The 23,129-nt window shown below is 46.4% G+C and overlaps 1 protein-coding gene across 2 annotated transcripts in view; it reads left to right on the top strand.

Moving 5' to 3' along the window:
* The window catches only part of SORCS1 (sortilin related VPS10 domain containing receptor 1), a 477,697-nt gene that overhangs the window by 368,009 nt on the left and 86,559 nt on the right, over positions 1-23,129 (top strand). For both annotated transcript variants that reach the window (XM_075935517.2, XM_075935516.2), the window contains exons 8-9: positions 4,552-4,641; positions 16,600-16,779. In XM_075935517.2, the coding sequence (XP_075791632.2) occupies positions 4,552-4,641; positions 16,600-16,779 (270 nt within the window). The remainder of the gene's footprint in view (positions 1-4,551; positions 4,642-16,599; positions 16,780-23,129) is intronic.

The raw sequence follows: 23,129 nt of genomic DNA on the forward strand, positions 1-23,129 counted from the left end.
TTACAGGTTAAAATGTTCCGCTTCAGGTTTCTGTGTGTTACCATTCCTGAGGTCTGATTTGTGTCCATTTATCCTTTGTCATAGACACTGTCTAGTTTGGCCAATATACATGGCAGAGGGGCATAGCTGATAATTTATGGCACATATAACATTTAGTGGATGTGCAGCTGTATGAGCCCCTGATGTTGTACCGTATGTGATTCAGTGCTCTGATGGTCTTGCTCGTTTAGATATGCGGATGTGAGTCTAGATGCTCTGATTCAGGACACAAGCACTTGTGGTTTGCCATAGGCGTTAACTAACCTAGGAGTTGATACGTACACTGGTATTTATGTGGTAGGTAATGCACTTTTTAAGGGGTTCCACGGCGTGCAGTCTAGACATGCCTTTTGATTGCATATCAGGTATTGGTGGGTGGGAATCTTTCTTTACTGTCTTAATGGAATCCTTGTTCTGGTATCATTGTATTGGTACTGTTCTGCTAGAGTTGGCCTCTCTCCAACAGTCCAGCCAGATGCCATGGTGCACAGGGTAACAATTGGTATGTTAATTCCACTATGGATAGTTACAGTCTCCCTTTTCCAATTATCCTTCTGTTTAAGGAGGATACAGCATATTTCCATTTCCTGTTTTCAACAGTTGTGTGGTATCACTATGTGTTTTTAATAGACAATGCATTCCTGCCTGTGCTAGGGTGGGCATTTCAATGGTTAGAACATAAGAATGGCCATATTGGGTCAGACCAAAGGTCCATCTAGCCCAGTATCCTGCCTTCCAACAGTGGCCAGTTCCAGGTGCCCCAGAGGGAATAAACAGAACAGGTAATCATCAAGTGATCGGTCCTGTGTCACCCATTCTCAGCCTCTGACAAAGAGAGGGACACCATTCCTACCAATTCCTGGGTAATAAGTATTGATGCACCTATCCTCCATGAATTTATCTAGTTCTTTTTTGAACCTTGTTAAAGTCCTGTTCTTCCCAACATACTCTGGCAAGGAGTTCCACAGGTTGACTGTGCGCTGAATGAAGAAAAACTTATTTTTGTTTGTTTTAAACCTGCTACCTATTAATTTCATGTAGAGCCTCCTAGTTCTTAAGTTATGGGAACAAGTAAATATCCGGTCTATATTCACTTTCTCCACATCAGTCATTATCCAAATGTGCCAAAATAATCTGCAATATGGATATGAAATTAGAGGATGAAATTCTGGCCTCATTGAAATCAGTACATGTTTTCCTGAGGCCAGGCTATCACTCAGAATTTGACCCTTTGACTTTGCTTACAAACAAATTATCTGATCGCCCTGGTACGTGTAGCTACTAATGACATAAGGAAGGATTGGAAAGAGGTCCTGGAGGCCAAATTTAGACTGCTAGGTAGGAGAGTGAAGTGTAGAACTCCCATGGTAGCATTTTCTGAAGTGCTTCCAGTACCACACGTTGGGCCACTTAGGCAGAACTGCAAAGTCTCACTGCATGGATGAGACAGTGGTGTAGAGAGGAGGGGGTTAGATTTATTGGGAACTTGGAAAACTTTTGGGAAAGCGGGAGCCTGTACAGGAAGGATTGTCCCCACATGGAACCAGATTGTTGGTGCTTAAAAAGGTTGTAGAGCATTTTTTAAACTAAGGGATGGGGGTAAGCCAACAGGTGTGAAGGAACACATGGTTTGGACAGAGACATCCCTTAAGGGAGGGTCTATTGATAGAGATTGTCCTAGCAAGGGTGGAAGGTGATAAAATACAGTAGGACCTGTTGAGAAACAGTCAGATAGAAGAGTCCCATTCAATTACATCAGACAGACAGCTAAAAAGTGACTAATTTTTAAAGTGCTTATATATAAATGCTAGGGCTATGTCTACACTACGAGTTTTCTCGGCAAAAAATATGCTAATGAGGGACTCATTTGCATGAGTTGCGATCTCTTTTGCATATTTTCTGCTGATCCGTTTTTTTACTAGGGTTTTTGTGGAAAAACAAGCAGTGTGGACATTTTCTTTTTGCAGAAAAACCCATTTTTCCGCAAAATCCTTATGCCCCCCAAAAAAGGAGGTTTACCGATCTTGCGGGAAAAGAGGTTTTTGCAGAAAAATAAAACATCCACTCTGCTTGTTTTTGCACAAAAACCCTAGCGAAAAAACTGATTGGCAGAAAATATGCAAATGAGATAGTGGCTCATGCAATGTAGTTCCTCATTTGCATATTTTTTGCCGAGAAAACTCATAGTGTAGACGTAGCCTAGGAGTCTAAATAATAACATGGGTGAAGTAGAGTGCCTTGTATTAAACAAGCATATTGACATAATAGGCATCACAGAAACTTGGTAGAATGAGAAAAACAGTGAGTGGTCCTCTAGCACCTTAGAGACTAATAAAATTACATATACAGTGTCATGAGCTTTTGTGGGAAGCAAATCAATGGGGCTTAATAATACCACAGTGCAAAATATATTGGAAGGATAGAACAGGTAGCGGTGGGGGGTGGGGATTGACATTTTATATGAAAAACAGTGTAGAATCAAATTAAGTCAAAATCTTAAGCAAAATAAACTGTACCTCTATGGATAGTAATTCCACGCTCTAGTACCAAAATATAGTATTATGGATATATTATTGACCAACTGACCAAGGCTGTGATAGTCACCATAAAATGCTCAGGTAGAATAGAGAGACTATAAATATTTTAAAATCTCAATCATAATGGGGGATTTAATCATATTCATTCATATTGTCTGGGTATTTATCTCCTCAGGATGGGATGTGGCGATAAAGTTTCTTGACCCCTTAAATGACTATGTATCGGAGTAGTGGTCCTGGAATTCCCAAGCAGTGAGGCAATTTCTTGATATAGTCCTAAGTGAGCATAGGATCTGGTTCAAGAGATGAATATGACTGGAGTGCTTGGGAATAGTGATGATAATATAATTAAATTTAACATCCCTTGTGGCAGGGAAAACACATCAGCCAACCCTATAGCATTTAATCACCGAAAGGGAGGCTACCCAAAAATGAGGAATTTGGTTAAAAGAAATCAAAAGGTACTGTGCCAAAAGAGAAATCCATGATAGCTTCTCAGATACTTTTTAAAGACATCAAAATAGAGGCTCAACTTAAATGTATGCCCCAAGTTTTTTAAAAGCATCAAAGTAAAAGAAGCAGTGGGAGGAAAAAAGACATTCTCTAAAAAGTGGAAGTTAAATCTTAGTGTGGAAAATAGAAGGCAACTTACATTCTGGAAAATGAAGTGAAAAATATTATTAGGAAAGCCTAAAAAGAAAAGACTCAAAAAGTAAAAGCAATTTTTAAAGTATGCCGGAAGCAGGAAGCCTGCTGAAAAATACTGGAGACACTGGACAATCAAGATGCTAAAGGAGTTCTCAAGAACGATAAGGCCATTGCAGAGAAACTAAGTTTTTTGCATCAGCCTTCATAGCTGAGAATGTGACACGTGAGGGAGATTTCCAAACCTGTGTCATTTTTCTAGGTGACAAATCTAAGGAACTGTCTGAGATTGAGGTGTCATTAGAGGAGGTTTTGGAACAAATTGATAAACTAAACAATAACAAATCACCAGGACCAGAAATTGTGGAACTACTAACTGTGGTTTGTAACCTATCCTTTAAATCAGTGTTTGAACCAAATGACTGGAGGAGAACTAATGTGATGTCAGTTTTTTAAAAATCTAGAGGTAATCCTGGCAGTTACAAGCCAGTAATTCTAACTTCACTACCAGGCAAACAGGTTCAAAATATTGTAAAAAACAGAATTGTCAGATACAAATGAACATCATTTGTTGGGGAAGAATCAACATGATTTTTGTAAAAGGAACTCATGCCTCACTGATCTACTAGAATTTTTGAGTGGATCAACAAGAATGTTGACAAGAGGGATCCAGTAGATAGGGTGTACTTAAATTTCCAGAAAGCCTTTGACAAGGTCCCTCACCAAAGGCTCTTAAGCAAAGTAAGATGTCATGGGATAAGAGAGAAGGTCCTCTCATGGATTGGTAACTGGTTAAAAGATAGGAAGCAAAGAGTAGATATAAATGGTCAGTTTCCAGAATGGAGAGAGGTAAATAGTGGTGTCCCCACTATGGGACCAGTCCTATTCAACATATTAGTAAGTGAACTGGAAAAAGGGGTGAACAGTGAGTTGGCAAACTTTGCATATGATACTAACCTACTCAAGATAAGTAAGTCCCAAACAGGCTGTGAAGCGCTACAAAGGGATCTCATACTACTGGGTGACTGGGCACTTGGCATTGGCCACTGTTGTAAGACAGGATACTGGGTTAGAAGGATCTGACCCAAAATGGCTGTTCTTAGGTTCTCATGTTGTAACTATAGGGATCAGGTTGTTCCACTGACTGACAATTTCAGACTCATTGACATTTGTGTTTGATTCACATTTTGTTCACCAGCCACAGCTATGTTGAACTGTCACAATCATAGCTGCATTCATTACAACCTGCCTAGTATTTTCCTCCAACCTCAAAGAAAAATGAAGGTTGGTGATGGTAAACATGGTTATAAAATCTCTTTTTATATTGCAGTTAACATCAGGAGGACGACCACACTATTACGTGTCCTATAGGAGGAACGCATTTGCACAGATGAAGCTGCCAAAGTATTCTTTGCCCAAGGTATACTGCTATTGCTGATATATTCACACTCACACACGGAGCGATCCCAATCAATTCAAAGGTTATGGCGGCCAAGCGGTAACTTCAGAATGAATTTTAATTAACAAAAACTTGTTTTCAAAGAATATTTGGAAGAGGAACAGAGCCTGTGGTTGTGTCAGTATTTCAGTCATTCAAGGGCATCACTATGAAATGTAGATTTGTGCTCGGGTCTTCTTACATTGCTAGAGGCTGAACCTCTCTAGTCCGGCACTCTCTGGTCTGACGGCATCTGTGGACTGGCATGATTTTAGTTACTCAGATGTTCACTTATCATGGGTGTGGCCAAGTTTCCTGTGGTCCCATAAAGTTTGTTTATAGCCACCAGTCCTGACTCTCAGTGTTTTGTGCTGTTAGTTAGCTCTATTTTACCCCTGTCATGGCTCCTTCCCCACTCTGGCACGATAAATGCAGAAGTGGGGGCCAGCAAAAGTACCCCAAAACCTTATCTACCAGGTTTTGGTATAAAACTTCCCCCCAAAATCTTAACAACCTAGATTTTGGGAATAAAATCTCTGCTGTTACCACTCAAGTATTGGTACAAAAATCAGGGGAAAGATCACTTGGGAAAACTCACCCCTAAAGTACAAACTAGGACACAATCATTAACCAATACCAGGCTAATAAAAAGGGAAGAGAAAGAACTTTTATTATCACCACAATATTCCTGTTGCAAACATAATGACTAGATGGAAAAGTAACAAAATAATATACTCATGGGCTGCGTCTAGACTGGCAAGTTTTTCCGCAAAAGCAGCTGCTTTGGCAGAAAAACTTGCCAGCTGTCTACACTGGTCGCTTGAATTTGTGCAAGAACACTGACGATCTAATGTAAGATTGTCAGTGTTCTTCTGCAAATACTATGCTGCTCCCGTCTGGGAAAAAGCCCTTTTGCGCAAATGTATTTGCGCAAGAGGGTCAGTGTAGACAGCTAAAAACTGTTTTGCGCTAAAAAGCCCCGATGGCGAAAATGGTGATCGGGGCTTTCTTGCGCAAAACCGCGTCTAGATTGGCACGGACACTTTTCCGCAAAAAGTGCTTTTGTGCAAAAGCGTCCGTGCCAATCTAGATGCTCTTTTCCAAAAATGCTTTTAACGGAAAAAACTTTTCCGTTAAAAGCATTTGCGGAAAATCATGCCAGTCTAGACGTAGCCGTGGAGGAGAAATTTACCACGGGCCAGGAACTTAGTTACAAAGCAGAGCAAAACCCACTGTTAAATGCACAGGCATCAGATCCTGTTTCCCAAACCATAAAACAATAAAACCTAATGGATTTATCTAAACTTTATCCTGCTTACAGACTGTGAAGAGTATTTTCTTAGAGGGAGACATCCTGTCTCCTTCAATAGCTGGAGAGAAACTACACAGGACAAAGGAGAGAAAACCCCCAAAATTCCTTTGTCCCAGTTTGAAATTCCTACCTACATTTCCATTGGCTGCTTGCCACCTGGTTTAGGTAAGGGACAAAGTTAACACCTTAGTCCCCAGGATGCTGGCTAACCTGCATGATCATGACAACCCCTATATGTTTCTAAGAACCCAGTAAGCAGTGGAACTGTTGGTGATGCGGCTAGACAATATTCACCTCCCATGGTTCAGCAAATTCTCTGGTTCGGCACCAGTCAGGTCCCGAGGGTGCTGGACTAGAGAGATTCAACCTGCATTTCATTTTAATCAATTAACACCATTGTGGAAGGTTTGCCTTGAACTATTCTCCCCCGCCTCCTTCGTGTGGGTCATTTTTGATGCTTTGCCTCATTAGCAGATTTGAAAGGGAGGCAAACAAAGAGATGTTTTGTGTCTGCTCCATATCGTCCCTAATTAAGAACAATGGTGAATGAGCAATGGAGCCTGAAAGGATGTCATTGCCTTATAGAGCTGGGTTTTTGAGAGTGCTAGTCAACTTTGGGGATGGAGTAGGATCAGTACTTTGCAGCCACATGTCAAACCATTTATGAAACAAAAGGGAGCCATCCCCCTTAAGGTGTTTTTTTCTTTTTTCAAAATAATGAGCTCTGACTTAGTAGCATTCAAGAGCATGGCCTGCTAGGTGGTGTGGCTATCAGTGGTTGTACCCGGGATCAGATGTTTAGGGCCGCATGTGGGTTACTGCTACACAGGACAGTGCAAATCCAAACTGACAAGGTTCTTGGAACTCTTCCCTTGTGGTTGAGCAGTGTTTAGCCTTCTCCCACACTCTCCAACCCGCCAACCCATCTCCTTGACCTGTGAATCCCCTTGAGTTGTGGATGAGTCTTGAAAAGGATCGGTGAAGGTACAGGGCTGTCTACTGTGAGGACCTCAGGGGATGTCACACCATGGAATCCTCCTGATCTGCCCCAAAGCACGGGGATCCCAACATGCCTACAGGGATCAAAGTTAGTTACAACTAACAAAGCCACAAAGACTTATGTTACCCACACACCTAGGCTACATCTACACTTGCGGCTTCTTGCACAAGTAATATGCAAATGAAGCTAAGCGTGGAATATCGCCGAGCCTCATTTGCATACCTAATGAGCCACCATTTTTTTCAGAAGAGGCTCTTGCGCAAGAAGGAGCGTCTACACTGCCCCTTCTTGTGCAAGAAAAACCCTCTTGTGCAATGCCGTTACACCTATTACTTTTCAGGAAGAACGGCATTGCGCAAGAGGGTTTTTCTTGCGCAAGAAGGGGAAGTGTAGACGCTCCTTCTTGCACAAGAGCCTCTTCTGAAAAAAATGGTGGCTCATTAGGTATGTAAATGAGGCTCGGCGATATTCCACGTTTAGCCTCATTTGCATATTACTTGCGCAAGAAGCCGCGAGTGTAGACATACCCTAGTGTGGTTACTGAGCAATGCAAGTGGCACCTAGACCACAGCAACAGTTAAGATCAAGAGATCTCTACAGCACAGTTTGGGAGCCAGCTGGCTTCTAGCTCAGCAGGTAGAGGCTCCTATATTCTGCTTCTGAGGTCTCAGGTTCAAATCTGCCTGGTGGTGGTTACACTCCCATGTTGGGGATGCTGGTGGGAATAGGATCCCCCTATCAATGTTATATCCCACAGCAAGTCATTTTTCATAGTACAGATCCCAAACCTGGGCTGCACCCAATACCTCCAGTCACTTTTACAGAATCATGACCATGGTATTTTCACATAGACCGATACTCAAGCCATCCTAAAGCACCAGGCGGAATTATCCTATCAAGACAGAGTATAATAATATATGCTTATTTGAGACAGATGTTTAAAAAGTCATTGGAGCCTTTTCAGACTAGTAATTGCAATTCCCCTGCAAAAATGACCCTTTGAATGGCCACTTGCAGCTACCCTGACCATCTGTGATGAAACCATTTGCTTTCAGTTGTTTCCCCACTACATGTTTGGTTCTCCATCTGGCCATCTCTGAGATCTACAGAGAGCTGGGGAAAGGAATTTACCATTGATTTTAGCCTATTGTACATGAAATAGGAATTGGAACAGCAAATGCTGTTTGCCCCAAGTATGAATGTGGTATTTAAGGAGAAAAAGTGCTTCATTACAATCTCATAACATCTTCAAAAGATGAAGAGTTACATTTGGCGTGGAAGGAGCCAAAGGAAAAAAAAAAACTCGGCATCTATTTGGGATGCTGCTATCAAAGCAGGAGAGCTGCCTTTATTAAAAATGTACAAAGCGCTGTGCTAGCCAAAGGAATTGAAACAAACAGTTCCTTCTGTGCCTTGATTCTCTTTAATCTTTCTCAACTAAGAAATTGGGCCCGGACGTGGTAAACAGTGCTGACAGTTCCAAGCTCTCTAATGGCTCATGGATGGAGGAGAGGAATACAAAGTTTTTCACCCTTGCATCTGTCACCCCTTTTGAATTTGGACCAGAGAAGGGTGTTGTCACCTGACAGCTGCTGGCTTTGCTGACATGAGTTGATGGGTTGTAGTCCAGCTCATGTGGGCAGAGTTCATGCTATAAAACTCACAATTATGGCTGCCTCGAATTGACACTATTTTTTACCGGTCTGAGCAAAGGGAGAACTGAGCTATGGGCTGTTAATGGATACAGTGAGAGGAAGCCTTGAGTTGCCATTCTCATTCTGTCTGATGGCATCATGGCACGTGTAACAGGGTTGGGCCTCAGCGCTGTGGCGCCTCCTGCTGGTCTCCTTGGGAATCAGCTCTTCAGCCTCGGAGTACCTTCTGCTGGCCTGTGTCTCACCCTCCATTATCTATCCCTGAGTTACTGCAGGTCTCATGTTCCTCCTGGACCACAGTGCCCTTCTCTCGCAGTACAGGAAGTCCCCGGGTTACGTACAAGATAGGGACTGTAGGTTTGTTCTTAAGTTGAATGTGTATGTAAGTTGGAACTGGTACAAAGGGTGTCACAAGGAGGAAGGAGAAAATTTGTTCCTCTTGGTTTCTGAGGACAGGACAAGGAGTAATGGGCTTAAAGTGCAGCAGGGGAGGTTTAGATTGGACTTTAGGAAAAAATTCCTAACTGTCAGGGTGGTCAAATATTGGAATAAATTGCCAAGGGAGGTGGTGGAATCTCCCTCTCTGGAGATATTTAAGAACAGGTTAGATAGACATCTGTCAGGGATGGTGTAGACAGAGCTTGGTCCTGCCTTGAGGGTGGGGGGCTGGACTCGATGACCTCTCGAGGTCCCTTCCAGTCCTATGATTCTATGATTCTACAATATTGTAGGGGAAACTCTAGCCAAACATTTCTCCAGAGCTCAGTTTTATTCTCCCACACCTCACTTCCCTCAGGGTATGTCTACACTACAAAGTTAGTTCGAACTAACGGACGTTAGTTCGAACTAACTTTAATAGGTGCTACACTAGCGCTCCGCTAGTTCGAATTTGAATCGAACTAGCGGAGCGCTTAGTTCGAACTAGGTAAACCTCATTTTGCGAGGACTAACGCCTAGTTCGAACTAGCTAGTTCGAACTAGCTAGTTCGAACTAAGGGCTGTGTAGCTCTTTAGTTCGAACTAGTGGGAGGCTAGCCCTCCCCAGGTTTCCCTGGTGGCCACTCTGGCCAACACCAGGGAAACTCTATGCCCCCCTCCCGGCCCCGGACCCGTTAAAGGGGCACGGGCTGGCCACGGTGCCCGTGCCAGGTGCAAGCCTGCCAGCACCCAGCTAGCAGACCCTGCACCTGGCACGGCACAGATCCACCCACCCGATGCCCCCCAGCCCACCCTCTCTTGCCGGGACCAGGCTGGCGGCTCCCGGGAGCTTGCCCTGGACCGCAAGAGGCGGGCACCTTCCTGGGCTAGTGCGGACATCGTGGACCTCGTCCACGATCTCCGCACTAGGCACAGGAAAGTGGCCGTCTAGGGCAGGAGAGCTGCCAGCCTGGCCACCCAGGACCAGGTGTGCATGAAAATCAAGGGGGTCCACAGAGACCCCCGACCCTGAGTCCTGAGCTTACAATGGCCGTACTGGGTCAGACCAAAGGTCCATCTAGCCCAGTAGCCTGTCTGCCAACAGCGGCCAACCCTAGGGACCCTGGAGGGGATGGACCGAAGACAATGACCAAGCCATTTGTCTCGTGCCATCCCTCTCCAGCCTTCCACAAACCTTGGGCAGGGACACCACTCCTACCCTCTGGCTAATAGGACTCCATGGACCCAACCTCCATGACTTGATCTCACTTCCCTTTAAACTCTGTTCTAGTTGTAGCCTTCACAGCCTCCTGCAGCAAGGAGTTCCACAGGTTAACTATTTGCTTTGGGAAGAAGAACAACTTTCTCTTACTAGTTTCAAGCCTGCTACCCATTCCTTTCCTTTGGTGTCCTCTAGTCCTTCTTTATGGGAACTCAGGAAGAACTTTTCTGAATGCACCCTCTCCACCCAACCCCTGCTTTTAGAGACCTCTATCCTGTCCCCCCTCCGTCTCCTCTTTTCTAAGCTGAACAGTCCCAGTCTCTGTAGCCTCTCTTCATCTGGGACCTGTTCCCAACCCCTGATCATGTTAGTTGCCCTCCCCTCTCCCAGCCTTTCTCTTCCCCTCTCCCACCTCCTTTTCCCAGTCTCCCCCAGTTTTTGTTCAATAAAGACAGAGTCAATGTTGGAAGAAACATTATCTTTATTTTGTACATCAATAAGAAGGGGGCTAAGGAAGGGTAAGTGGAAGGAGGTGAGGGAGGAATGGGGTACGAGCCCCCGATGGGGAGGACTGGGCTGGCTCTGCGGGCTTCTGGGGGTGGAAGTTCTCCTGCAGCCCCCCAATTACTCCCTCTCCCCAGATGGCAGCCTACGGCAAGTGCAGCCGGGCTGATGGCCGAGTGGTGTGATGTGCTCAGTGTGGGCACTCAGGGCACTCCAAGCCAGAACTTCTTTGCAAGCAGGGCACCCCTTAGAACTGTGTGTCCGGGGTGGGGGTCGGGACCCTTTAAGCGCAGCCCTCGGCTAGCCTGAGACAGCATCTCCATGCTCTAAGTCCTCCTTTTATGCCCTGCCGCCACTGCTTCCGGCCATCCTTAAGCCCTGTTCAGAGTCCACTCAATGTGGACTTGCAAGTTCGAACTAGCAAAACGCTAGTTCGAACTAGTTTTTAGTTCTAGACGCGTGAGTTCGAACTAGCTTAGTTCGAATTAACTAATTCGAACTAAGTTAGTTCGAACTAGCGCTGTAGTGTAGACGTACCCCCAGTCCTTTATTCTCAAGCTGAGGTGTCTGCTGAGAAAAGCCGCTCCGCATCTCCCTGGTCTGCTGGGGGGGGGGGGGCAGCAGACCAGGAAGACACAGAGCGGCTTTTCTCGCCACGGAGGATGCGGGCGGCGGGACCACGGTGCGTCTCGGCGGTCTGCTGGGGGGGAGGGGCGCAGCTAGTGCGGGGTTGCCTCACCCCGTTTGTAAGTAGGGATCCGATGTAAGTCGGATCCATGTAACCCGGGGACTGCCTGTACTGCTCTTCATCATTGCCCCTGCACTCTGGGGTCCTCCCCTCCCAGCAACCCCCAGTACCCTAATCCCACCTTGCCTCAATGCCCCACTGCCAGTCATCATCAAGCACCTGTCTCGGGGCAAACTGCAGCCTGAAATGGCCACTCATCATTGGCAAGGGGGTGAGGACCTGCTGCCTTTGCTGCCCTGGCTGCCTCCTTGCATCCTTAGTACCCTCAGGCCTTGCCTCAGGCCCTGTAGCCTGGGAGGGAGTTTGCCTGGCCAGAGCTCCCCAGCCTTTCCCCAGCCCAGCTCCGTATCAGGAAGCCTCTAGCTTCCCTGCCAGCCAGGAGCCTCCTGCTCTATAGCTGCAGTAAGAACGTTTTCCTCTCCACTCGAGGAGCCCCTATTTATACTGCCCCAGCTAGGCCTTCGTTGGCAGCTACCTGCCACAGCTGCGGGATCCACAATCTCAGCTGTCTCCCAGGAATGGGTTTAACCCTTGTGAGGCCAGTGTGGGGCAGCTGTGCCATCATATCATGTAATGTGAGCCTCCCGATCTCTCTAACAGAGTTCATCACAGAATAGCACAGGTACCCCTAACGTCAATTCATTGGTGTGGTCCATTTTTAGACATACCTAAATCTCTGGCCACCAGCTTGTGCTGTGCCTGGAGTAGCTTACTCACCAGCTGTGAAACACAGGCATATAGGGTTGCCAGAGACTTTTACAAAAAATCCTGGGGAAAATGGTGGGGAAAAAAAAATTGGTTGAGCAAAAAAAAAAAAAAAAAGTCACTGCACCTTTAAATTCCTGTGCTCTCCCCACCCCCGCCAGATATGGCAGGGGGAAAATGTCCCTGACAGCCTTCTGAGAAAAACAGAAACGTATTTTCTGCGTTTTTTTACCGGATTGTGTGAGTGAAAACCGGACACCTGGGAACCCTCCAGGCATAGACATAGGCCCTCCCGCTTAGCCTACAGGCCCACCCACCCATAGCTCTGCCTCTGTTCCTGCAAGAGTGCGGGGACTTGCCCCTCTCTGCTTGGTGCTCCAGCTGGACCAGGCCTGCTCCCCTCATCCGACGCATCTGGAGCGCTGGGCAAGTGGCACAGGATAAGACAGAGCATCTATCCCTCCAAAGCTAACTGGGGGCGGGGGAGAGGAAGCCCCATTGCTGCTACCTCCCCAGTCACTGCCCACCCACCCAAAGTCGGGCCCACCCACTTGTCCCATTCTGGCTATGCCACTGCGGTAAAGGTGAAGGCGGGCAAAGCAATGTGATTGCCATACAGCCAGATTGTGTAGATAGTTCCAAGTTTCATAATGACGGAAAGGGTTCATCTCATCTCAGCGCTGTCTTACACAGTGAACCTCTAGCCCTGTGGGAGCCACAATAGTCACAACACTCCTAAAATAGCGAACCTTAAAAGCAGCTGACCGTGACCGCAATTGACCGGACATATCCGGTATCGCCTTCCTGCTATTAATCTTGCCAAGTGGTGACGGTCCCGAAGCAAGTGAGAAAAGGGCAGTTGCACTGTGTTAACAATACCGAAAGCTTGGTCCTTTAGCCTTTCCTAGACTCCCAATCAAATTCACAAGCATAACATTGCTCTTTCTCTTGCCTTTGGAAAGATAAGAAGGGCAGGCACTAGAACTGCATGTTAATGTGCATTCCCCCGTGCCGTGCTGCAGCCCGGGATGTTCTCAGAGTCCCAAGAAGGGTTTAGACTAATACAGCAAAAAACTGACGTGGATATTAGCCCCTTTCCATTGTGTGCTTACACTGTGCAGGCAGATACAGGACAGCGGATACACACAGGGTATGTCTAGCCTGCAAACTTATTTCGAAAGAGAGCATCCACACTCAAAACCGGATCGAAAAAGCGAACTGCTTTTTCGAAAGAGAGCGTCCAGGCTGCATGGACGCTCTCTCGAAAGAAAGCTCTGATTGCTATTCACAGAATGGCCACCAGGGCACCTGTGCTTTTTTCTACTGCCTCTTCCTTCGAAAAATGTCCCTGTTCTGCCTCCACACACCCCTTTTTTTGAAAGAGCTCTTTCGAAAAAGGCATTTGAGGTTTACCAATGTCATAAAAACCCTGCGTTCTTTCGATTTAATTTCGAAAGAACGCGACTGCAGTGTGGATGCAGGTGAATTTTTTTTTCTCCAAAAAGGGCAGTTTTTTTAAAAAAACAATGTAGTCTAGACATACCCACAGAGGCAAATATAAGCTGACATAGCATACACCTCCTTCAGGCCCCTATAGTGTGTATGTTACACCAATGTGGACTCACTTCACACTCCTTTGGACTATTGGAGCATATGGATTGTAATCACAGGTTGGGATGCAGCTCTAGCCGAAATATCTGAGCTAGATTTAATCTAGCTTGCTTGGGTACCAGAGCAGTGAAGCTGCAGCATCAGTTAGTCCCACAAGTAATTACCCAGTGTTCAGGGCGGGCAGGGACAGCCCCGTCTGAAGCATGAGCTGCCACAGCTGGTTCACAGCTAGATCAAACCTAGCTCTTAGGCTAAAAATGCGCACATACCCTGTGCTTGCAGACCTGGCATATCCTTAGATTCCCTTTGCCTTCATTGGATTGTCTTCCTTACTGAAACTCTCACCTCTTTACTCTTGTTATAGAATGAGCCAGTTGGAAATCAGAAAGAAAAGTTTTCAGAGAACAAGCAACCTGATTGATTTCCCTGGCATTCATGAAATTACCTTCCGCTTTCCCTAAAGCTGGTCAGATCTTGCAAAAATAAAAATCTGTGTTAGGTGAATAAACTGTTTGATCAGAATTTCATGAAAAAGTACATTTGCCAAATACACTTTGAGCATCTCTGCTTCCCTCAGTCATACACTATCTCTGAATTTGGCTCAGCGGGGCTCTTAGGGTACGTCTACACTATATGCCTCTGTCGGCAGAGGCATGTAGATTTGTTTATTCAGCAAAGGTAAATGAAGCCGCGATTTAAATGATCGCGGCTTCATTTACATTTACATGGCTGCCGCGCTGAGCCGACAAACAGCTGATCGGCTGTTTGTCGGCTCGCCGCTAGTCTGGACGTTCCCCCTGTCGACATCAAAGTCCTTTGTCAGCAGCCCCGGTAAACCTCATTCCACGAGGAGTAACGGGGCTGCCGACAAAGGGCTTTGATGTCGACAGGGGGAACGTCCAGACTAGCGGCGAGCCGACAAACAGCCGATCAGCTGTTTGTCGGCTCAGCGCGGCAGCCATGTAAATTTAAATGAAGCGGCGATTATTTAAATCGCGGCTTCATTTACCTTTGCCTACAACCCTAATCTACATGCCTCTGCCGACAGAGGCATGTAGTCTAGACACAGCCTTAGTGTGCATGTGTCTGTGTATACACACATAAGGGACTCTAAGTGTATGTCCACACTGGAAACAGCGTGTTCTTCATTTGGGTTAAGTACCCCACAATAAATTAGCTCAGATTGAAATAGCAATGGAGGCAACACAACCTGGTTTATAATTTGGCTGAGTGGCTAAAGTTCAACTCCTGGTTATTTTTCATGCTTCCATCTTTTAAGCCAGAAGGGTAAAAATCCATCGGGATATTCTGTTTGTGTGGCAATAATAGCTGTAGTTAAAGCAAGAGGAACTAGAATAGCTAAAGACATTAACTTTTGATAAAGTTCCCAGTTTTGCAGACCCCCAAAAAACACTACATAGTTTTCCCTGTAGATTTTAAGGCCAGAAGGGAGCATTATGATTATTCTATCTGGGAAGGAGGTCATCTTTTTGTTATACATTAGCACTATGGGATCTCATTCTTAAATTCTGTGGCAATACACATGTACACACATACATTCAGCAGAGGCTATAGAATTTAGTAATTCTGGCATCTGTAACTTTTTGGGCTTCCACAAAGAAGCGGAAATTTAAGCTATTTTATTTTCTTAGCTCAGTAATATATAAGTTGGACCTTCCTGGTCCTGCACCCTCGGGACCTCGCTGGTCTCGGCTGAGTGATTTTGCTGGATCAGGAGAGGTCATATCTGGTTCCCCTGCTACCGGCTTCCCTCAGCTTTCGACCAGCCGTCAGGCTCCTGGCTGGCTCCCCCTGGCTGCCCTGCCAGTCCCCCCACCTCTTTCCCTGCTATGCTGGGCAGCCCAGCTCCCTGTGCACCGGGCTTCTGGCCCCACAGGGCAGCCCCGCTGCGGCACACTGAGCTCCTGGCCCCACAGGGCTGTGCCTGGCTGCCCGGTTGCAGCATACCAGGCAGCCCAGCAAGCGGGAAGCCCAGCTGCCAGCCCTCCACCAAGACTCTCTGGAACATCCATGGTCCTGCCAGACAACAGATGTTGACGGACCAGGCAATCCCAGATTAGAGAGGTTCAGAGATTCAGACGGACCAGGCAGTCCAGGATTAGAGAGGTTCAGAGAGTCAGACGGACCAGGCAGTCCCGGATTAGAGAGGTTCAGAGATTCAGATGGACCAGGCAGTCCCGGATTAGAGAGGTTCAGAGATTCAGAGAGACCAGGCAGTCCCAGATTAGAGAGGTTCAGAGATTCAGAGAGACCAGACAGTCCCGGATTAGAGAGGTTCAGAGATTCAGACGGACCAGGCAGTCCCGGATTAGAGAGGTTCAGAGAGTCAGACAGACCAAGCAGTCCTGGATTAGAGAGGTTCTGTACAGAGACTTCCTTTTCAATCACATTTCATATTTAAGATAGAACATGGGGAAAAATCTTGTATGATACATATTTTTTTTAATAGTACCCCCCTTCACAAACTGCTCCTGTACAATAATGTGCTTAAAAGTATTGACGGTGTGAATGTTCAGTTAACACCTCCACCATTAATTACTACTCTGCATACCAGCAGAAGAGAGAACAAGCAAAATATGTGGATGTGTGGGAACATGCTACTTGCAAAAAATGTTATCTACAATTTCTGATTAGGCTCTAGTTCTGACTACATCCCTTGATCATCCAGGATTTAACCTGTGTTGACCTTGGAATGGATACAGCCGAGTTGCCCTCCAATACGGTGCTTCTGTGTCCTTTCCCCAGGATATGCACGTTATCAGCACGGATGAGAATCAGGTGTTTGCAGCCGTGCAGGAGTGGAACCAGAACGAAACGTACAACCTTTATATATCCGACACCCGAGGGGTCTACTTCACGCTGGCCTTGGAGAATGTCAAGAGTAGCCGAGGGCTGGAGGGTAATGTGATGATCGACCTCTATGAGGTATGTCACAAGGGCTAATGACGTAGTCCTATCCTGGGAGTTCAGGCTGTTCCAGGAACTTTGCTTTTGTGATGAATGTGCACAACCTTGTACCACGAGTGTAATTAGTGGAGAGATTCTGTGTTTGCATGCAGGCTCATACCTTTGGGCATACCTGCTGTGATGCCTTTTATCCAAGGACTTCAAAAAGCCCAGATTTTGTACTGCTGTACAAAGTCGGTACTGAGTGAAGGTACGAGAAGGTTCACTCTTGCACCTGCAGGTAAGATCCGGCCTGATGAGATCTAGCCATGGACTTAAGAGAGCCCATGCAAAACTCCCCAGATCTGCTACACCTTACAATTGCTGCAACATTCACTACCTGGGAATAAAGAAGGAATTGTAGCTGAATCAGCCAGAATTCCTGCTGTGGGAACAGTAATATCTGGTATACAGCAATCACTTATAACATACCACACCCTGAATAGATGCATCCCAGGGCCACAGAACTTCAAGGATGAGCTTTTTGATGCTATAAGAAGAACAGGCAAGGGAGGAAGGGCAGTTTTAAGTTACCTGTACCACCCTTCTGAGCTTGGTTGCTCTGGGGATTGGAGTGGCCATTGTGTTATTTAGACTCCCTTGGATACTTATCTAGGTTATGACCACCTCCCTGCATAGCCCAGAATCTCTGCAGAGCTGTGTGGGGAAGCCCCAGCCCGACCCTCCCCAGCAGGTTCCCTATGCCAAACCATGCAAAGGTGTCTTTGGAAAACAGACTGGTGCCTGCATGTGTGGGAATCCTTCCCTGGATGGAACCAGGGTTTTGGGGGGGCCCCTTTAAGGTATTCTGACCCATTTGTATGGCACAAAACAGCTGGAGCAGGGAGAAGTTCTCCCTTCAGTTTTCCTACAAGTGATTTGCCCACTGCAGGGTGAAATCCATTCAATCACAGTGGCTGTGTCTACACTGGCACCCTTTTCCGGAAAAGGGATGCAGATTAGCCAAGTCGGAATTGCAAATGCAGCAGGGATTTAAATTTTCCCCGCTGCATTTGCATGAACAGGGCTGCCGCTTTTTTCCGGCTCGGGGCTTTGCCGGAAAAAAGCACCAGTCTAGACAGGGATCTTTCAGAAAATAAAGCCTTTTTTGGAAGATCCCTTATTCCTCTTAAAATCAGGAATAAGGGATCTTCCGGAAAAGCCTTTATTTTCCGAAAGATCTAGACTGGCGCTTTTTTCTGGCAAAGCCCCGAGCCGGAAAAAAGCGGCAGCCATGTATATAAATATAAATAAATATAAATCCCTGCTGCATTTGCAATTCCGACTTGGCTAATCTGCATCCCTTTTCTGGAAAAGGGTGCCAGTGTAGACACAGCCATTAAGTTCCTGTAAAAGCGAAGGGACTTTTACCTGAGTATTAACTCCAGGCATTGGTTTGACTTTGAATAGCCTTTAACCACCTTGAGATGTCCATACAGGAAGCCTGGACGGGTGCTGTGTAAATGCAGACAAATTGCAGAAGAATGGGCACGCCATTTCCTCCTCTTTATGAGGTCTTCACTATTAATCTATGTACGGCATTAGCAGCCTGTGGAAAGGCTGTTGCCTCTTATTACTGCCAGTGCAAGGAGGGTTTGACTGCATTACATAAAGGTGTCCTACATCGCAGAGGAAAGAAAAGCTTTTGTTTTATTAGGCTGGCAGATCATAGCAAATGGGATTGAAATTAATGTGATCAGGCTGGAAGCGTCGTCTCTGCTGACTACCTCGATAGAAAGAATATTGGCTGACACAGAGCCTGGTGCAAACCTCCCTTGAAATCGGATGTGCTGGCTGGAGGAGAGCTGAAAGCTATGCAGAGTTGATTCCCCAGGAGGACGGCTGCAAACAATAAGCCCTGGTCTACACGAGGGAGTTATTTCGAAATAACCCCCCCCCTATTTCAAAATAATAAGTGGAACATCCACATGGCCACGCCTGTTATTTTGAAATAACAGGCTGGTTATTTTGCAATCGGTATTCCTGCTTCCCTTGGGGAATAACGCATCTTTTGAAATAGCAATTTCGAAATAGTGTTCGTGTGGATGCTCCACTGCTGCTATTTCGAAATAACTACTCCCCAGCAGGGTCAGCCCACAACATTTTGGCACCTGAGGCAAGGAGCTCAAATGACACCCTAATTCCCCTCACTTGGGCCAAAACTTTGAAAGGTCTCAATTCTGCCTTCTTCCTGTTCTACTCCTCTCATGGTACTGCTCTGCTACCTACACCAATAAAGGAGAATTAACAGCAGCAAACACAATTTTCTACACTCTGGGTCCTAATGGTGCCCCTCCACTGTCTGGCACCTGAGGCAGCCGCTTCAGTTCGCTTCATGGTAAGGCCAGCCCTGATCCCCAGAGGAATTCAAAGTAATTACTCCCTAGTGCTTCCTGGAGCTCTAAGTTGAGGTAGCGTGTCCACAATAATGGAGCCTACCTCAGACTAATTTCAAGGTTCCCTCATAGTGGGGACATGCTATATCGATTTTGTTATTTCAGGAGCTATTTGGAATTTAGTTATTTTGAAATAATTTCCTAGTGTAGACATGTCCTAAGTGTGTAGGGGGAGGCAGAGAGAAATGGACTCTGAGCTGGTTTGTGGACCGCAGCGTCGAGAAAAGCAGAGTGTGCGCACCGGGTACTGGGGTGGGGGGTCTGTCATGTGTCAGCTTGTCTGGCTTCAGTGGAGTGTGTGAGGGTGGCAGTGTGTATAGAGTAATTAGGCCAGATTCTCAGCTTGGGTACTTCTGCCTTGCACACTCAACGGAGAGTTGGACTGAACCTGACGGGGACTCCTATTTGTAGAGGTGATGGAAAATGTTCAAATTTCAAAATTTCCCAACAAAAGAGAACTTTTTTTTTTCCAAAAATGTTGGTGAACATTTTTGGTCTGCTCTTTTGCCCAGCAAGTTAGTTTGGCTAGTTCTCTTGAACGCCCAAAGACCCATGTCATCCAGACTAGCTCACTAGTATACAGATCCATGTGGAGAACGTGATATAAACAATTCCATCTCCTTGGCCAAACTTGACATTTTTGACAAAATATTTCATCACAGCCATGCAGCGAGGGTACGTGTTGGCAGTGACACCATAGAGGTATGTATTGCGTCTGCAGTTGCTTTTCAGAGATCTCTTAATACGGCACAGACTCATAGCATCTAAGATAAGAAGGACACTGCTATTGTCTGGTCTGCCCTTCTGTATAATACAGGCCATTAAATTTCACTCAGCTACCTCCCTGTTGAGCCCAAGAGTATAATTAAACAACATCTAAGTTATATTTTATTCCCTAATGATTAAATTTGTATTTGTTTCAGCTAGAAACTAATTTATAGACAAACACTTGGTGTATCAGCTGTGACGGAGTCATTCATTTCATCTCCTTCTGTCTTTATTAATTGGTTTACCCTTTGTTCTGCCATCCATCACTACTGAGAACAGCCTCTCTCCATCCTCTTTGGAACCTCCCTTCAGTCAGCTGAAGGCTGCTATCAACCCCCCCCTCACTCTTCTCTTCTGAAGACTAAATAAGCCCAAATCCCTCAGCCTCTCCTCAGAGGTCACGTGCTCCAGCCCCCTAATCATTTTGGTCGCCCTCCGCTGGACCCTCTCAAATGCATTCATATCCTGTCTGTAGCGGGGGGCCCAGAACTGGATGCAGTACTCCAGGTGTGACCTCACCAGTGCCAAATAAAGGGGAATAATCACTTCTCTAGATCTGCTGGCAATGCTCCTCCTAATGCACCCTGATATCCCATTCGCCATCTTGGCTACAAGGGCGCCCTGTTGACTCATATCCAGCTTCTCATCCACTGTAACCCCCAGGTCCTTTGCTGCCAAACTGCTGCTTAGCCAGTTGGTCCCCAGCCTGTAACAATGTTTGGGATTCTTCCATCCCTAGTGCAGGACTCTGCACTTGTCCTTGTTGAATCTCGTGGTAGGTCACTCCCCCTTCTCTATCTCATTGGAAGGGCTGCCCCTCTGCCTCCCAGGACAGGGATAGGTCCATGTGAATCTGCTTGTCCCAGAGCAGGATAGCATGAGGGAAAGGTAGGAACCTCAGGAGTTGGGGGAGGAGTTATGTGATGCAGTATGGTGGTAGGATTGGAACGGGCAAGCTCCATCATGGCAGGGGAAGCCTGAATGTGGGACCAAGTGTTGAAGAAATGGGTTGGGGGGCAGCATGCTTGGAGGATGTCTGCAGCCAAGTAACCAGTTTGTGTAACTCAGGAAGAAGGGGGAAGGGATGGTGGAGAGTGTGGGAGGTGTCGACTCTGGAAGGATGGGGCCTGCCAGGGAGCTGTGGAGAGATGCCAGTCACCTCGCGATCAGATACTGCAGATCATCTGCTGTGAGTCTTGCTAATTTCCCCTGATAAGAAAAGAACCATCCTCCCTTCGTGGAACTTCTCCTCCAAGGTCTTAGCGAAGTATGTTGAGGCCAACACAGTCCTTGATTCTGCGGCAGCAGTTACCAGTTTGGTTCCAGTTAAGTAAAAACTGCTGTGACTAAAATGGTCCAACAGTTGACGTGGTGTCTCGGTTCCTTCACTTCTCTGCCCTCAAAGCAGAGGTGGAGTGGACACTTGAACCATCCTGAAGGTAGATAGAAGGTTCTCCTCCCCCCGCCCACCCTGCAATCCCTTGATAGCTGTCGCCGTTTATAAAACGACAGCCTAACAGACTTGCTCTCAAGCTATAGTGGATATTACACGATTGATTTTCAGGCTGTTGAACATCCAAGAAACGTTTTGCAAGGTACATTGGGCAAAACAAAGGTATTTTCCTGCTTCATTTTCACATGCCTCTACATGTAATCATGCCTTTAACAAGGCACAGAGCATTTTTTCACAGCCCCAATGGGATTCTGAGTTGGTGGGTATTGGAGCATTGCTTTAGGGGGGAAAAGGTTGGCCAGAGAGTCCAAAGATCTGTCTCTTAACTCTGATTCTACCTCAGCTTTGGGCAAGTCACTTTAACTGCTTCATGGCTCAGTGCAAGATTGGAATAAAAATACATGAAAAGAATTTTAAGGGTTATCTATATATCTATCGGTCTGTCTGTCTGTCTGTCTGAGAGCTTATCTGCGAGTCTGTCTGTCCTGTGTATCTGTCTGTTTCTTCAAGAACTCCTCCTAAACAGAAAGAGCTAGGACCACCACATTTGGTATGAAACTTCCTCTTATCATAACTTATAGTAAGGTCAGGGTTTGGTTGTGCCAGGAAACTGGGATGTGCCTGGAATGGGATTGGTTTTCATTAAACGGAAAGGGAGGGCTGTGCTATATAATGACCACATGAGGGCAGCAGGGGATATGGGATGCAAAGCAGGGACAGTTATACTATACAATGACAATGGAGGGAGCAAGGAGTCAGAGCTGGGCACCGGGACAGCTATAATCCCATTGGAAGAGCCAGGTGCAGAGGTGGAGAAAGGGACAACTATCCACTGTATATTTGAGCTTCTCATAAAGCCATACAGAAAAGAGACAGATTCACCAGGCAGGTGAAAGGGGCTGATTGGTAGTGTGCCTCCCTCCCCACAATTCAGGATTGCACCAGCCCTGAGTCTCCCATGTCCCAGGTGCCCTTTGGGGGGGGGGAGGGCGGGGCTGAAGCCTCTCCTGATTCATACTGGAACATTTCTAGCTGTTCCTCTGTGTCAGGGAGTGAGGCATAAGTGCACAGTTTGCTGCATTCCTCACTCTGGCTGGGGAGCAAAGGGCACAGAGGAATCTGGATATGCATCTTTCCCCCAGCTGTGTCCACTGGAGTTGCAGCGGTCATGGAGAAGCGTTTCTCACCTTGCCGCAAGCAGCTGTGGGGAGGTTGCCCTCTGTCCCTGGGGCAGCCTGCATACTGAACCCCTCAACCCCAGCCCCACCCCAGAGCATGGATTTAAAGGAAGCAAGCACATTTGTATTTTTTTTCCAAAAAGCCAACATTGAGTTAAGGCCCCCAGCAATGTGATTCATGAAGAATTTTGAAATCCTTGGGCAGAAGGCACCATACAAAAGGCAACGTATTCCGTATTCTCGTTTTGTTTGAAGGAGAACATTTCTGTGGGTGACTCGGCAGAGGGACATTAATGACTGTCCCTTGTGTCTTCTCATGAGAGACAGAGGTTGTCCCGTTTTCCTGACAGTCACCTACATCATTTCAGGTTTCCTTTCTCCTTCCAAAGCTCCAGCTTTCCCTCCCCTCTGTAGTGTTTCTTGGTGTTCTTCTGACACCGACCATAACTTTCCTACTTCTAACACCCATTGGCAACGCTCACCCTCGACTCCATCACTCAGATGCTGTCTCTGAGGCCCTGCTGAGTTTGACAG

Source organism: Pelodiscus sinensis, chromosome 8 (genome assembly GCF_052426305.1).
Source record: "Pelodiscus sinensis isolate ZL-2025 chromosome 8, ASM5242630v1, whole genome shotgun sequence".
Lineage (NCBI taxonomy): Eukaryota > Metazoa > Chordata > Testudines > Trionychidae > Pelodiscus > Pelodiscus sinensis.